At 38.6% G+C, this 17,574-nt stretch overlaps 1 protein-coding gene across 1 annotated transcript; it reads left to right on the plus strand.

Annotated features, from left to right (window-relative positions):
• The first annotated feature begins 3,855 nt into the window (after positions 1–3,855).
• On the plus strand, positions 3,856–17,127 carry LOC108570444. The gene is made up of 13 exons (XM_017932307.1): positions 3,856–4,254; positions 5,693–6,467; positions 7,401–8,223; positions 9,305–9,764; positions 10,206–10,395; positions 10,933–11,065; positions 12,194–12,439; positions 12,748–12,960; positions 15,135–15,556; positions 15,781–16,020; positions 16,505–16,707; positions 16,794–16,835; positions 16,973–17,127. The coding sequence occupies exons 1-13, from the start codon at positions 4,163–4,165 to the stop codon at positions 17,109–17,111; spliced, it is 3,978 nt and encodes a 1,325-aa protein (XP_017787796.1). The 5' UTR covers positions 3,856–4,162; the 3' UTR covers positions 17,112–17,127.
• Positions 17,128–17,574: the final 447 nt, after the last annotated feature.

Raw genomic sequence — 17,574 nt, forward strand, 5'->3', positions numbered from 1 at the left:
CCCGATAATGACGACCTTGTGCAAATTCTCTCCATTCTGTTTTAGGAACTGCAAGCTGCGCAAATAATACGCTTCGATGGGTATAACGTGATGGTATCTTATTCAAGTTCTGAAAATATATTAACAAATCTACATAAATTACTTCAGCAACTTCAGAAATTCTGATTGTAATCGTGTAATATACTTATCGCGAATCAATTATGTCGTTAACGGATCAACTCTTTCAACGTAGATATGGAGTATGAATTGATACATTTTATCTTAATCTTTATTCAGCAAAGATGCATTTTATCTATTTCTGTAATACGAATGATGAAATGTGCAATGTGGCTCTTCTAAATTATTATTATTATAATTAGGAAATACTCCGTACATAAAAGGCACTGTGTACACGCATTGGACGTGGATAATGAACAGTGAATAAAGTCTTGATAATTGTTATTGCACGATACTCTTCAAATGACAATTATGCAGTATTTTTTAATCAATTATAATATGTTCTATGAAACATCTCGTATGACCATTCGAGGAATTCAGTATACACACACACACGTTCAATTGGAGTATTTATCAATATGCTCTTTTATAATTATTATATTGCTACATTGGTACATCTACCAATATATTATTTCATCAAAAGGCTAACACGGAATCACTGAATGAATGGTAATCAGTGTATCAAATGTCACCGATTGCGAATTTGTCGAAGTATAATCAAAGGCAACAGGCAACAGAACTGGTCTCTATCTTCTGTCGGCACTCATAACCGCATCCAATTGCGCTACAGTTGATAAAAATTATCGGCTTGCCAGTGAGGCTGACAATTGTATGACTCATTCGTGGCCCAGATGATCAGTCAAGTTTATTCTTTTAAGTTTCGTGTAAGGTACAGAACAACAGACCGAGTCCGATGAATTAGAACGTAGAATTACGTGTTGAAAATAAAACACGACAAGTAACCAGTTAGTGTCGTTTTCCAACTCAAGTTTCTCGTCCATTCGGTATTATATTCCTTTTTCTGGAATGCATAAGTTAGGTTAGATTTTTCGCACGCCTCTTGAAAACGATGGTGAGTAAACTACAACGTTAACGGCGTTGAATATTTGTTCGTTACAGGAAATTAACTGGGTTCAAATATCAATTTCGAAACTTATCGATGTAGGAAATTTTTTACACCATCGATCGAGTTGCTCCGAAATACTTACTGAATCGTTCGAACCAACTTGAGAGCATCGAGTGAATTCTACAAAATAATACGTAAAAGTGATTTAGTCGCATCTGTATTCATTGTTAACGCTACGTAAAGATTATAACATGAAAAACGGAGTATTGTTGAGATTCCATGGGGAATGCATTTGAATCGTGGTTAGATTTGCTCGCGCGCTTCGCTGTGTGCATACACGTGCGTGTTCCAGGCTGCGAATCGCGGCGGAGGAGATAGAGAGGAGGACAGTAGCGAGGGAAGGGATGCATCGTGCGGTAGTAGCGCGCGTCTCGCGTAGGCTTGGGAAGAGAGCGTTAGTGCGCGTGCACGAGTAGTACCGAAGTGTCCGATGTGGAACCTGTTCTAGTCTTTTTATCTTATCGTCCTCGATTCTATCATCGTGCAAATACCAGGAGAAAGCATTGTTGTTTTGCGTTTCGCAGCTCGTACGATTCCGTCGATAATCAACGGGAAACCCATACGACGGAAATGTTAAAGAATGCGAAGAGAAAGGAGAGAAGCTCGATCGTGAAGTGTGAGATTCGCGTGTGTGCGTCGACTCGGGCACGAGAGTGTTGTATCTCCGTCCGTGCGTGCGTCTAACTATTTCGTGCCTGTGTATGTGTTGTGTGTATGTGTGTGTGCGCGTGTATAGTGGGTACGGAACGGTGTGTGCACCTTTTTAAAGGTGGAAAGAGAAGAGACGCGGAGAGAGATCATGACAGTGGCAACGACCATCAGCCAGGTGGGTCTCTGACCCCACTGGACAATAAAAAGGTTCGTGTTTAAATTGTGTTGGCTAAGCGGGATTAAAGAGCGTCACCACACGAGAAACACTCGAATCGTCCCTGAATCGTTTCGCGGACTCAACTTGGATGCGTTTCAAGGTATGTATCTATCTTGTTCCCTTGCACACTGATGCTTTCGTTTCGTCGGCAGCCGAGAACGAATCAACAAGTAGCTACGGGTGACCGTAGAAAAGTCAGTTCGATCTGGTGCGCTTGAGATCGCGTGACAGACGTTGCGAGACGTTAACTATTCGAAGTAACGGAGATTTTGCCTGGTGTAACATGCTAACCTTGCCTTGTGAAAATCGAAACAGCAAATACCGGTCGTGCAACTTTACTGCATATGTAAAAATAGATATGGACAGTGGCATTTTAGTAAGATTTTGAAAGGCAGATGCGTAAACATCGCGACAGAGAGGATTGTTGCATGTACGAATAATTTTAGTCTTTTAATGGAATCTATATAAACAGATATGATTACGCGACAACGAAGATGCGCGTATACGACACGTAGGAGCCCGTTGACGTTTTGGCAAATATTTGTCTTTCGTACGAACGGTTGCCAAGTGTGCCACTCGGTTGATAGGAGTAATTGGAGTGCCTTTATTATTGACTGTTCACGTTACGCGTATTTTTACGTGTTACTTGAGTAGCAATGAATGCTACTAAGATGAGGTTATCTAGGACACGTTTATTCATCGTAGCAACATTTGAATAAAAGAAACCGTTATATTTTATTGGCTATATTTGTTAACGGTTGTACCTACTGATGACAACTCTACAAATTTTTTAGAATAACAACAAGCAACGAACGAAAGTTAATTTTCTCCGCAAAGTTTATTTAGGTATATTCTTTAATCTATCTCTTTTCGCTCGATTTAAGAATGTCGTTCGAATAACAATGAGCGAATTTCTCTGCGAGTAAGTGGAACGCGCGAATGTCGGAAAAATCGATGTTTTCTGAAACTGTCCCAAGTACATAATCGTAGATGAAGCAAGTCTGCACGATGAATTCAGTTTTAGCGTAAAAGTCCTTGCTTATTAATGTCACTGAAGGAAGTGTAGGACGTTTAGAGGATAACGAGGAATACTTATCATTTGCAGCGGAGCTATCAGTTAATTTTAGAAACTCCGATGGATCTGCCGGTGTGGCTTTGCCATGATTCACGTTCCGTTCTTGGCTGAGCAGAGGGAACAACGAACCACTCTCCTTTGTTCGACGACGAGGAACATGGAAATTTAGGTTCAGTCCGTCGATCCCTGGATCGGAACCGAGGAAGCATGGAAACGTGAACGTGACGTAGATGTTGGTTAGTGCAAAACCGGAAACTCGATGCTTACAGTATCGGATTTCGAAACTGGTGACTCACTACTACAAAACCGTTGTCACGTCGATTTAGGGGTTTCCATTATGTTTCTTTACTGCTCTAGTCATATCGACTCCCATTCGATCACGTGTCTCGCGTATGGTGATTCAAACATGACAGAGTTTACAGTTTTCGCGGGAATGGAACATTTTGAATTTCTAGCTATTGTATATGTTGATGCAAGGTGAGAAATTATTTGTCCCGTGTAGTTTACCTGTTAGTGATGTTATAAATGTTCGTTCGGGATGATACTCGAAATAAGTACGACAGAATGAAACGGTTCAAACGAGTAATACATTGAGCCTGACAATTACGTTTGAAATACTGCGTACGAAATACGCGTATGATTATCATTTAAATTGCTTCCTTAATGATATATACATCTTCGTTTCCCCAGATTTGCATATATCGTGTTACACTTGACATACGCGAATAAAACTTCGCGTTTCGAATAAAATAACTGAAATATTTTACAGGACAAAAACGTTTCACTGTTACAAAAATGGAATGTATCTTTTAAAAAGTGCGAAAAATTATTGGAAGAATAACGAGAAAGAAATTGTTAAAACAACGAACTGGCAGTCGACTGTAGTTACGATTAACGTGAAATTCAATTAGACGAAAATTATCGAACACCAGAAGAGGTGTGAACGAAGCCGATAATCAAGACCAATCGAAATTATAAAACATGACTTATTCCAACCGCTCATTGCTAATCACGTGACTCGGAAGCGGTGATTCAACCGTGTAGAAGTGCTTCGCGCTGAGCTGTCTTTATAATCTAAGTAACTATCGTTGGTAGAATGTACGGAGCAAATGTTGATAGTTCTTCGAGTCGGTGTTCAACGCCTCGTCGGGATTTCGAAAATGAGGAGCCATCTTCGGATGTTGCGACGTATGATCCATTGATATACTATCATTCCTAGAAATATTCGCTTGATAATATATATATATATCTCGATGCTTAAGTTATTACACACAAATCGCTCGAGCATTGTGAATCATATGATTCATTCGATCTTAACCTACTTCATTCATATTTTAATTATTTATTAACAGTTCTTCATTTTTTTTTTTCTTTTTAATGCAACTGCATGGAAAAAACAATCTGCTCAATGGATACGAACGTTCGTACTTGAATTTGCATTTTAATTATGCAACGTGAGAACAGGTGCCAGCAGGCTTACGCATGTGTGTTGCAAGATCAGAAATGAGTTCTCTATTTGCTCGATAAGTTCAGCATACTTTCACTGCTTTGTGGTGGTACTACGAGCCACTGTACGCTTTTCGTTATTTACAAATCATGCATCTGTAAAATATGCTTATTAAATATTGTTTATATCGAACTCTATGTATTAACGAAGCAACTTAAATCGCGTAACACGTTGAATAATTGAACTGTAATGAAAAGCCATACGTTTCTTTTCGGAATAGCTGTGTTAATCGTTGCAAATTGGACATTCACTTGGTGAAACGTGTGTGTACATTGGTAAAAGTACATTACACACTCGTGTGCTTTTCACAAACTCTCATTGACGCCGTCGAAAGTCATGATCTTTCATATTAGACTGATTAATATTGATTGGACTTAAGTGATTGCGAAGTATAAAGAGTCGTGAATTAAGAAAAGACCGAATTAAAAGAGTTCACCACTCCTCTGTCGTTTCTCGCCGCTTGTGGCTCGTTTTACGTCTCAAGTTCCAGAGAACGCGATACTATCAAGTCCCCTGGCACAGGTTGACGAGACGACATCCGAATAATTGATGTAATTATAACATGAGACGGTTGAATTCGCTCCGGAAACAATCATGTATTCCCATAAACACTTTTTCAGTCATGTTATTAAATTCATTCACGGTATTAAACATTAAATTTTCTTTTCTTTTTTTTTAGCATTCAGGAATTACTCGAATCAGATTAAAATGGAAAATAATATCCTTAAGTTAGAAAATCATCAGATAAAAGCAAGATTGTATAAAGAAACAAACGGCGTAACACTGCATCGCTTTCGGATGATCTAAAATACAGAGGAGTTGGTAAAAAGACGGTCGAATCGAACTGTTGTCTTAAAACAGAAAATTTATTATCCCTGTAATTATCGAGAACTGTACGATTTGTAATAATACCGAAATTTTCTCAATCAAACTTATTCGTATTGCAGAACACTCAGTCCGAATTAAAAAAGAAAAACGTCTGAAGATTTTGTTTGCCAAATAAAGTTAAATTATTCAGCTGTCTTGCAAATTTCAAAATAGCGATAAAATTAAAGAAAAAAGAAAAGAGAACGCAGCTTAAAACAGACATATGAATGAACGAAATGAAACATTGTTAAGGGGTCCGAAGCATGTGGCGCAACTTCTACGTTCCTGGATCCTTCGGTTAAAAGCAAGCGGCGAGGCAGAAAAATTCCCGTTCGAGATGGAGGAGAAGCCGATACCGAAACCTAGATCGGTGATGCCGGAGCGGCCGGTACCAGCACCGAGGAGGTTGCTGCCTCCAATGTTACCGGCGGCCCGGTTCAACAGCCACAGCGATTCCAGTCAATCGGAGAAAAGCGACGATTCGAAATCGAACCCGGAGATACGTACGACGAACAATGAATTTTTTCGCACGTTGAGCACCAGTTCTCGCCAGTTGAAAGACGAGATGACGACGAAGGGTCGGGCGGTGATATCCAGCACGAAGAACGTTAGTATACGATTAGAGAAATCGGTGAAAAACCTTCTGACCCGTCGATTGACCTCGTTGAATCAAGACGATCTCCTCCGTGACAATTCAGCTATTAACAAGAAGTACAAAGATCCAGTGGAGGATGAGAGATGCACCTCGATGCCGGCCGACGATATATTCAGCAGCATCTCGTTCTACAGTCCTCTGAACAGTAATCTGAGAAGCGTCAGAAACGAGGAGGATCTTTCCGGGACGCGGCACAGTCCACCACCTCCTGCATATCCTCCTCCTCCGCATCCTGACGAGTCTATCTACGACGAACTGCAGTCCGTCACGTCGGGCAGCAGTCGATACGACACGATCAGCTCGACCATCTCTGACAAAGTCGACAGGGACTTTCCCGAGTCGTTCGATCTCCTCAGTTTCGCTCTTAATCAGGTAATAACGTCATTTAAGAAACTTTTCTTTTACGTTAACCGGAGAATTTTATTTTTTCGTTACTTTTTCTGCTTGTTTCTTCTTGCTTTTGCAGTGTTTTGTGACCGTTTAAGGGACCGTATTATTTAGCAAGGTTAATATGCAGTGGAAATAATGAAAAAATAATAAGTAAGATAAGATTGGAAGAGCAGTTTGGTTTTGGTGTAATTTATAAATGGAAGAAGTGGTTATTGAGTAGTTTGGTTCACACTGTGAATGTAAATGTACAGTGGAATTTTAAAGATGTATCTGATAAGCTGTGAGATTACATATTGAGAGGAGCACTTTTAGTCCACGAGGTCATTAACTTACTTCTTTACGCTGTCAATTACTAACGCCTGACAGTCAACCAGTCACTTATCACTCGTTCAATTTCTATGATTATTTCCACTAATTAGAACATTTTGATTTCTATCAGACAAATGAATTATTTCTCTCTTGTCGGCTGTACTATTTTCTATACGTTTATGATAACATAAATACAGATCTATTTGTGCAACAAAATTGAATATGCACCAGAACATTATCCAGACGAATATGTACTTCACGCTTTTTATTATTAATGAATATTTACATTTCTCGTATCTTCACTTTTTACTATATCCTACTAGAAATAATGACCACAAGGAAAACGTTGGAGCGTGAAGATATTAAAACAACACTAATTAAAATATTGATAAGATAATGACAATTAAAATACTCTAATTAGCAGAATATCAAAATAGTCATAACGCGTGAACATATTATTTCGACGTTTGCTTTCATTAAAAGACACAGTGGAAAAAACTGACGGAGACATCAAAATCGATACAACAAGAAGAAACTATAATCCTGTTTTATCTAAAGAAAAAAAAAGAAAAAGAAAAAATAAATCATGTACCGTTTCTTCATCAGGCCAGTGATTCAGACCAGAGCTTGAACCTGTCCGATGTTAACGTGGCTCTCTCGCAAGACAAATCGGACGTCAAGAGATTATCCAGATCCGATTCCTGGACCTTCTATGACGCTGCACCGGTAGGCAAATCCGAGTGTCTCGACGAGCTGGACAGGATATCTAGCGCGGAGGAGGACACAGACGTGCCTCTTCTCGATCGACGATCCTTGGCGTCCAATGAGAGTCAAACGTCGATTCAGAACTCTCTGTACGAAAATCTGTTGCCGCGGAAGGTGCAAGAGGAGAAAGAGACAGCGCCGAACACCTCGGAGGGCAGACAGAACAGTAAATCTTTATTGTTCGAGTTCGATCCGTTCGCGAAGACCTCCAATGAGAACGTTTACAGCAACTTCGAGAACAACGATCTGATGTTACTAGAGACTTTGTTGGCTACCAACGACTCGCCGAGCAGTGCTGGTAGTATCCTGGATTTTCAAGAGGCGATCGAGACCGAGGAGGAGCAGGAGAACGAAGCGGAAGAAGAGAACGTAGAACGAGTTTTGTCGGTGCCGCCGGAACCCCCGAAGAGATTCGATTCCCTGCCGAAAGACGAATACGACGACGTGACAGAGATTGTCTCGCAGCCTGACAAAATTTCCACGGGAAAGAATCCCGCTCTGCTACCGAAATTGGCGCATCTTGTCACGCGGAAACAACCCGCTGTTCCGCCTAGAAAACCGACACCGAAAAGTCGTTCTACCGATGCGCCACTTCCACCTCCTCCACCTTCGTCGTCGTCCTCGACGCCGTCAAAGACCGTGACCGCCGATGCTGGATCACCAGGTAATTATTTCGCTTGTGTTACAATTGAAGGATTACAAACCACAACGTTTTAAGTATGAAAAAGTCAAATTTTCAGGAGAAGCGAAAAACGAAGAGACCTCTGTGTATCACTGTTCAAGAAGATGGTGTACAGATGAAATGTAGAAATGAGTATCTCGAGCATTCTCCATTGGTACAGGATAATTTTTAACGGCGTCGAAAATATTGTTATCTCAGTTTCTGAAAATTTGAGATTTGGGTGTACCACAACGTTGTGATATGGAACTCTTCAATTTTGACAAAGTGTAATTTTTGGTAGATTCTGAACCACGACTTTATAGATAAAGATAGATGTCTTTAAAAATTTAGTATGTATTCTTGAAACTTAGGAGCAATGAATAACGTGCAATGGAATTCTGTTCTAATAACCATATATCAAAAAGAATAATTAACGAAGATAAGATAATGTGCAAACAAGACGTTAATGACACTTTCAAATGTTTCAATACGTTTTTTTACCCAGTAAGATTGTTTAAATAAATATCGTTGCCTGTAAATGTCACAGTTTAGCGATTTTACTAATTATCAGTTTGCTTCTTTACGCCTTTTGTCTCCAGTCCACCGTTTAGTCTCCAATGAGGTGTACATACGTTCATACATATGCATACATAGGTACGAAGATTGTACCGTCAAGCAAGCGTGACTAGAATTGGTAGTTCACTTAACAACACAATCGCTCGAACTAAGTAAATTTCACACTTTACGTGCAGCACTGTCCATTCACAAAATCTATCAAAGAAAATGTTAAAAAATTCAAAGTTTAAATAAATAAATCTCTCACGAATCTCTCACTTCAAATTACCTATGTAACTCGTTCTATTTAAGAAAACTGTACCAATTCTCCAAAAAAAAAGAAAAAAATGTTATTCACAACTACCTATACTATTCACAAAAAAATTGAATTTTTTATTATCTCACTCGCGTGAAACTTTGACGAGTGGGGGATGGTAGTTTCTCTTGGTAGCGGAATGTTCGAACGACGATCATATTTTATCGAGATGATCGAAACGATAAATACATATATATATTTCATACGATCCAGTCACGAGTACAGCAATGGCGAACACAACCACCGACGAGGCACCGAGTCCTCCTGGAAGAAAGGCCACGGAGGAGCAGCACAGACGCGTGGGCGTGATCCAGAAATTGAAAAAATTGAGGCACGAGTCCGGGGGCCACGGGATCAGGCCGAACGTGATGAGTTTCGTGAAGAGCGGCAGTAAATTGCTGTCCAGAAATCGTGACCATAGCGGCGGTGTGTCGGTCGTGAAATCGACGAAACTGGAAAGGCCAAGGGTGAACGATCTGCAGAATCTGGCGACGCACCGGGGGATCGTTTACAGGACCGGTGCTGGTATAGAAAGGGCGAAGGATCTGGTACCGAGGGCAGCGGTCTTGGCCGACCAGAAGCTCTCCTTTTACACCGATAAGGGCATGTCTACTTTGAAGGAGGTCATTCACCTCGAGACAGTGTACAGCATTCATCTTCTGCAGGACGTCAAGTGAGTCTGCTTTTTTCGTTCTGTCGATAGAAGAACGACGCGCTCTACGGCGTAATGATACTTCGTAGGAAACGGAACGTTTCACGTGAAGACGAGAGAGTTAGACGAACCGTGATCGAGAAGCATTATCTTTCGTTCAAATTGATCTTTAGTTTCTAAAGAGACCGACGTATTAAATTGTAGAGAAATTCCGACTTCGTTGTAAAATCGAACCGGTGTTTTCTGGTCCTGCTTTCCTCTTGGTCTTACTTTAACGTCCAGTCGAATGGACGTGTCCTTGATCGTTTCTCGCTTTTTCTTTTATACGAAGATAAATAGCGTTAGCTTTGTAGAGAAAACAAAAATAGAGGCTCTCGCTGGTCGAGAGAAATGTGAATACGAAGCAAGATTTGCATACGGCAAGGTTAAGGGGGAATAACAAAGGCGTTTTAAAATGTTCAGGGTAGTTGATGGCGAAACAGTACATTGCATAGCAATTAGCGGCGAAGGAAGACCGAGTGTGCACGTATTCTACGCGAAAGGTATCGCAGAACGAAGGATTTGGGCCCAGAGAATATTGGAGGCCGTTACTTCGGTCTTTCCCACGAAATACACGGCCGAACTGACGAGAGCAGGATGGGCCTACTTAAAGGTAAAGAGAGAAAAATTGGCAAACAGAACGAGTCAATCTAGAATTATCGAAATGTAATGCTGCTTTTTCGAATTCACACACTTGCTAGGTATCTGTGTGTTAACGATCGAAAGGTATTTATGTAAAATTCTTGTTAAAATACAACGTTTAACGGGTATTTAAAAATTCGTCGATTCTCGATATTTGTCGAATGAACATCAAAGAATTGCAGCGTGACATTGTAGAAAATTTATTTCATTGGTTCTTTTTTTTCTATTATTCATCAAGGAGACAGCGTGTGTGCCAAGAGTTTTTGTTCAAATTTCGCCGACTAAGACTTTGTTTGGAGAAAACCACTTTCTAACGATCGAACATCCATTTCTCGATGATGTCCTACAGATCATGCGGAATATAACGGGTGTTTCTTCGTTGGCTGTGTTTTAGAAAGATTGTATAAAAATTGGCTTGTTAAACGGTTCTGTAATTTTTCACACAATTATCTTGGCTGGATTGCAGATAAATTATGTATCAATTAACACTAATCGATGCGTGTTCCAGGAAGGCGTAACAGGTACGTGGTTTCCGGCTTGGGTTCTCCTGCATCAACGAAATTTAATTTACACGAAGTCTCTGGACCCTTTCATGGCCATAACTTTCGGAGAACTTGATCTTCGGAAAGCACGATGTATTGGTAAATTTCTTTCTTTTTTTTTTGGGTTTTGTTACACAAAATCGTTGCAGTTTGGCGATAAAAATTGTTCACCCAAATAGGTACTATCATGTTGCATTTATCACAAAGACTTATTTATTTTATGCGTTTGTAATGTACTTACTTTTAAAACGAATAACGAGGTCTGACCTTGACAAATGCGTCACCAGACAGCGTGACGATTTATAGCAGAAACAATCTTCTGACCTACCGTATGGACACCGTGACGAGACATTTTACCAATGTATAACACCATGGTAAATAAAACAATCAGCCTATTTGCATGCTGAAAAGGGCAAACAACGAGGAGCAATTCACGAAATTTGTTCCGACATGACTGACTCTACAGTTTGATAGACATTTGCATAATTACACGTAAAATGAAATCTCTAAACTTACGACGCGCAATGCCCAATCGTTGTCACGTTTATTCGTTATTGGGCGAATCGTACAACAATGAAAAAACGATAAAACAAATTATCGCTGACCCACTTGCTCGCGCAACCGGGAGAAAATATATTTTTTCATCTGCAATCACGTTTGTCGTAGGGAATACGTCTTTCGTACGACCTACTTACACAGTGAAACAGTTATAAAAATGCAGCTGTTACAACGAACACATCGGCTGGAATGCATAAACGATTCTTCGGCGACTATTTTTGTACGTCTGTCTCGCAATGGGCGGAGCACGTGCTATTAAGTGCTTGTCGAGACTTTTACAGACTATCCCGATCAATTCTAGCTATAAAGCTAATTAGTTATGGAATGTATCGATCGTTTAACGTGAATTCTCATCCAGCCTTTTCTCCAGTTTTTTTTAATCAACAATACGTTTTGCATATTCAAAATTCTGTAACCTTCGAGTAATTGTTGAATTTTATATTAACACAGATTAATGTAGTTTCAGCTGTGTCGTTCCACCAACTTACAGCACATCATGAATAACAAAAAGGAGTGAATTGAGTGTTTTTCAAGTGAATTTTCACCCAGAGTATTAGTTAACGTGAGAAAAATATTAACATGGATTAATACATTCCAAGGTTCATTGTAATATTAATAGTTTAGTTATTATATACATAGTGACGAAGTGATTTCGATGCTCTGTTACAGTTTTACGAGAACAGGAAGGACCGAATTCCGGTGCCGGTGCCGGTTCCGTTCCGGTAGTGGTCGTCGACGCAGGTGGCAGCGGTGCACTGCATGTGGCTGCACCAGGGACTCACGAAGGATCTGCATGGAGACATGCACTTTATCAAGCTGCTACTACCTGTGGCTCTGCTTTGGAGGAGCAGCAACTAACGCAGGACAACGTGCCTGTGATCCTTGACAAGTGCATCAATTTTATTTATGCTCATGGTAAACATCATTGTACAGTGTGATCATCTGTCATTTCACTTACATATGATAAACAGATGAAGACTCTTTACTTCAATACGTTAAATCTATCATTACAATATTAGTGTATTAAGGTATCTTTTTTTTCTTTTGTATTAACAGTATGAAGCTTATGGGTGGATTGAATTTTTATAGAAAAATAAACTTTCCTTACTATCCTTTTCTTTTTCTTTTTTTTTTGGCAAGATTCGTTTAAATTAGTAAAAGCAAATCTTTTCTCGTTTCAATGTTAACGCAACATTATGTTAATTATAACTGGAACGTTATAGGTATCATGTCAGAGGGTATTTACCGTCAGAATGGGTCCAATAGTGCTGTGGTTAAATTATTGGAGGCCTTCCGTCACGACGCATGGGCTACGCAAATTACGAGAAGCGCATATACGGAGCACGATGTCGCCACGGTTCTCAGAAGGTTCCTCCGTGATTTACCGAATCCATTGTTCCCCCCTAACATTCACGATCGGCTTTGTTTCACCTCAGGTAAGGAACACTCATTGTCCTTGACTGTTTGTGATCGGATTTACTCTCTTAAATGGATACTTTAACAACGAAACTATACCATCTTGAGGAATGTTCAATTGAATTACAGGGAAACGATATACAAACTTTATTTGTGTACATACAATTCACGTCGTTCAGATTGATTTCTCTAATTGCAGTGAATCATTGTACGTAGAAGGATTTAGTTGTACGAAGCATTAGAGAAACTACAGTTGCTTGTTATTTACACATAATTGGAAAACTTCTCACCAAAATAGGTGTTTAATTGAACATTAAGTGGTAAGATTTTGTAATACACCAAGAATATCCTGTAACAGCTGTTCCACTTCCTGAGAGTGTAACATCGATTTTCTCATGTTGCATTGTGTACGTAAAAAGATACATAGTTTGGCCTGGAATTCTACTTGCAAAAGAAATTCCTTTGTTACAATGGACAGAAAAAGGTTGAAATAAGGATAAAGAAGACAAATGTATGCATATGTACATTTTCAAATTGAACGTACTGGCAAATTTTCTTCCAATTGCTGGTTCATTTAAAAACAATATAGAACATCTTCCTGAAGAGTAAAACGTGCAAATAAATCGCTCCTTGCCCCCGACCATCATTTGCATACGTAATTATAAGAAGAATGTCAAGCTGGTTCGTGTTCGCACCCACGCGTACTTTCTCACATTGTAGCCGGTTTTATCAGGAAGTATAATGTCGAATTTCCGGTATCATTACTTACAGATTCAACCACTTTTGGACATTATTTAATGTACATACTATTATCACCCTTAATACAACTAAAAGAAGAGAAAGCATTTTCCTTCGATTCTACTTACTATAGAAAACGATGGGAATAAATTATTATCTACTTTCTATTTTGAAAAAAACAACAATTAAGATTTCTTATCTTGAGAATCCTTTCTGATTCGTCGAAGAAGAATTCCATCCATATCTACACATCACTATAAATTGAATTAAACTGTTTATTTACTGAAAAATTCATTATGCAGCGAGTACTTATGATTGTTGCGTTTTCTTTTTAGACCGACTTACCCTCCAAAATATTCTCTCATTAACACTTTGCTGTCGGGCTACATAATCTGTAGCGGGCAAACCCGAGCAAATTCACAAAGTGAAAAAATCAAAATTAATTTCATCTTCCGAGTCACTGCTAGATAAAATACGAAAACGATTGCGATTTTTCACAGGCACAATGTCGCTATCTTCTGAGTAATAACTGTCCGAAAACTCACTATCATTGCAAGAATAATCTGATGATCTGTCAGCAAATATTTCGTTTTCTTCTCTTTCAATATCACTCCAATCCATTTCGGCAATGGATAAATTTATGAAAACACGTTAAAAACTCTGTCTTTCTGTGGGATTCGAGAGAGAGTGAGCGTGAGTCGTACGAGACTCGTCCTGATAAGTCTCCCGCTGGTCGAGCGTCAGTATGCTTCAGACTAGAAAACTAGTCTCCCGACAGCAAAGTGTTAAGAGCAATAATTGGTGGTTCCTGTCCAGTGTCACTTGTTCAAAGGGGAGTTATGTATTTTAATAGAGAGACGAGTGAACGATGTACGAACGTTGAACTCAAGCACTCAAATTTCTGCAACTGCTGCAGCTGATTTCCGGTCTGCTGCACAGGGGAACGCCGCGTGAGAATCACACGGAGGCCACCGATGAATCATGTCTTTTCATAACGAGCCTTCGCGCGTTTCTTAGTGAAAGCAACACACGTGCATCTGTGATAAAAAACACACCGTACATGATCATTTGTAGTCGCTACTAAAGATAAAGACAACGTGCAGCACAGGTGACGTGTATTTTGCGATTAGCAAGATAGGTTTATATCCTTCATTGTAAAGTATATTGAACTTATATCGTTTCAACCGATCAACCGTTTAACAGCAATGAAAAACGTACTTTTTTATGCAACAGGATATCTTTGTGCAAATAATATTCATAATTTCTGTAATTACAAGAAATTACAGTATTCTCTTTTTGTGTCTTTTAATCTCAACTCAGATATTTTAAAATGTTCGTTTTTCTTTTAACTATAATGTTAACTGTGTACGAAAACAGTTTAACAAACTAATGTTCTAATAGTATCAGATACTATAATAAATGATCAGAAAATAAAGGGCGTCGCTTCTGTTTCCAGAAAACGTGAATGAGAACGAACGAGTATTGGCATACAGAAAGTTACTATCCACGCTGACTTCTATACCTGCGGCGACGATCAGGAGGATTCTTGCTCACCTTCACTGCTTGAGTCAGCAGAGTTCCAAGAACCTGATGACCTGTGAGAATCTTTCCGCGATCTGGGGACCAACGTTAATGCACGCCGGCGAGAACAGCGCCGAGGAGTGGAACAGGGCGGAGACCAGGGTGATAGGCGATCTGATAAAGCTCTATCCAAAATTGTATCAATTAACAGCCGCGGATTTGGCGAAAGAGGCGAGAATCTTAGAGGTTTTGCAAAAGCATCACGGATCGAACAACGGTCTTCGCGGAGCACCATCGGGTGATCTCAAGATTTGGATATACATCTTCTCGAGAGAAGGGGAATGCGTCAATGTGACCGTGAGAATTCCTTTTAGTCGTGTTCATCTTAACCCGTTGCCTTATACAGGATGTTCCAAAGATACATGACATTTTGAGAATACATTTCACTTAATTTAGTGAAACTTAGTTAACTTAGTTTTTTTTTAAATGGAAATATTTTCACTTTTCCTTGTGAAATGTACGTGCTTTTTATTTTGCAACACTCTATGATTGTAATTAATTCCAAGTACTTTGTTTCGTAGATTGGACCACAAAAGACTGCATTCGACGTGTGCCAGGAACTGGCGGAAAAAACCAATATGCCAACGCATGAATTATGTTTGGAGGAGTATACATTGTCTGGTGCACTGGAAAGACCGCTGCATCATAGAGAGCGTGTCCTCGAAGCAGTGGCGAGGTGGGGATACTGGGATTCTGAGGATAGGAAGGACAACGTCCTCATACTTAAAAAAGATCGGCTGTACAAGGATATAGCACCTCTGGTAAATACGATAGCGATAGAGTTACAACGAGATTACGTTATACATATATAAGGGTGTTCCATGTTAAATGATCTGCATTAATATGATTTATTTCAACTTTTATGTGAAAATGTCTTTGATACTTTGCACATTTAATGATTAAGATAATTGTTACAATATTAGAATAAGTTTATATTAAAGTGATATCTTGTATATTAATATTACAAAAGTTTTACGCAATTTCTTGGTCATACAAGCCTGAAATTATTTTCTATAGAGAGCTGCTTAGTCAAGATCAAATCACATGAGTCAGTAGAGAAAGAAAGGTGTAGATTTGCTGACCACATAAACAGGATGTGGTTGAATTAAGCTAGATCTGGTTATTTCTCATTTTTAATATGTTTCGATATTGTCTTCTCCAGTATATTTAAAATACTACACCACAAACTTCTTAAACGATAGTAATAAAAAATGGTAAATCTGCAATGTTTTTTTTTCTTTTCAGATAAAACCACCAATGACAACATCTGGTGAACTTAAATTCGCTGATACAAAGTCGAAAAATTTTAAGAACTACCTCTTTGAATTTAGTCACGCGAAACTTTATTGTTACAAAGATAAGGTCTGTGCAAATGTATTGTATGAATGGAAAGTAGAAGATATCATTTGGTATTTAGGCCACGAGCCAAAGCGGAATCCACAGACAGGGTAAATGCAATATTTTTTCCAATGCATAATGAACGAAGTTTCTTTACGGATATTTTAAAAGCATGTATATATTTTTTTTATTGCAGATGGTCTATCACATTCATAGCAAAAAATAAAAAACCAACTAGGTAATCACTAATTCAAATGTTAAAACATATTTTTCCTTTGTTGAAAAAATATTAAAGCATTAAGAAGCAAATTAAAAATATTTATTCTTAATATCAAACTTTAGTATCGTAAGCTATTATTAAAAATTCTATTTTAGGTGTAAAGAAAGTCCATTTTTCGGAAACACTTTAGCAGGATCGTTGAAAGAGGAGCAGCACAAATGGTTAGCAGCTATGGTCTTTGGAGAATATCAGCTGAATGTCCGACCTCCTTCAGTCAATCTTATGGAACCATAAATGATTAACTTATTTTTTTAAGCTCTATTACTTAGTGCCTTCAAACTTCATAGTAATTATTTTTGTATCATATATTAAATACTGTTGTCGTTAATTCAGTGCCCGTGCTTGCCTTAATGCAAATCGCGATTTTCAATATTTTTACATAGTAATCTGTATATCTACATTATGATAAATAAAAAAGTATAGTATTGAAATGTATTCCAACATTCCGAAGGTACAAATGTTCCAATCGGTGTTCAGTGAACAAAAGTAACTTAAAATATATTGTATATTTACATGAGACTTTATAAAACTGTTTTTGTACGTATTGTATTTTATGCGAATATTGTCATGTAATATAATGGATTAATTGTAAATGTAACTTGTCATCCTTATTTTTAAATAAACGCATAGAATCAGTCTGTATTTATGAAAAATAACAATAATTGAAAGCATTTAAGTATTTCTGATATGAATTCGT

Source organism: Habropoda laboriosa, unplaced genomic scaffold (assembly GCF_001263275.1).
Source record: "Habropoda laboriosa isolate 0110345459 unplaced genomic scaffold, ASM126327v1 scaffold84, whole genome shotgun sequence".
In the NCBI taxonomy this organism is placed as follows: Eukaryota; Metazoa; Arthropoda; class Insecta; order Hymenoptera; family Apidae; genus Habropoda; species Habropoda laboriosa.

Bases quoted from the DNA above. Each gene is read 5' to 3' on its own strand.
- LOC108570444 (XM_017932307.1), top strand. From the start codon at position 4,163: ATGTACGGAGCAAATGTTGATAGTTCTTCGAGTCGGTGTTCAACGCCT. The intron at 12,440-12,747 runs GTAAACATCATT...GGAACGTTATAG, and splicing joins CAATTTTATTTATGCTCATG to GTATCATGTCAGAGGGTATT. The intron at 12,961-15,134 runs GTAAGGAACACT...TTCTGTTTCCAG, and splicing joins TCGGCTTTGTTTCACCTCAG to AAAACGTGAATGAGAACGAA.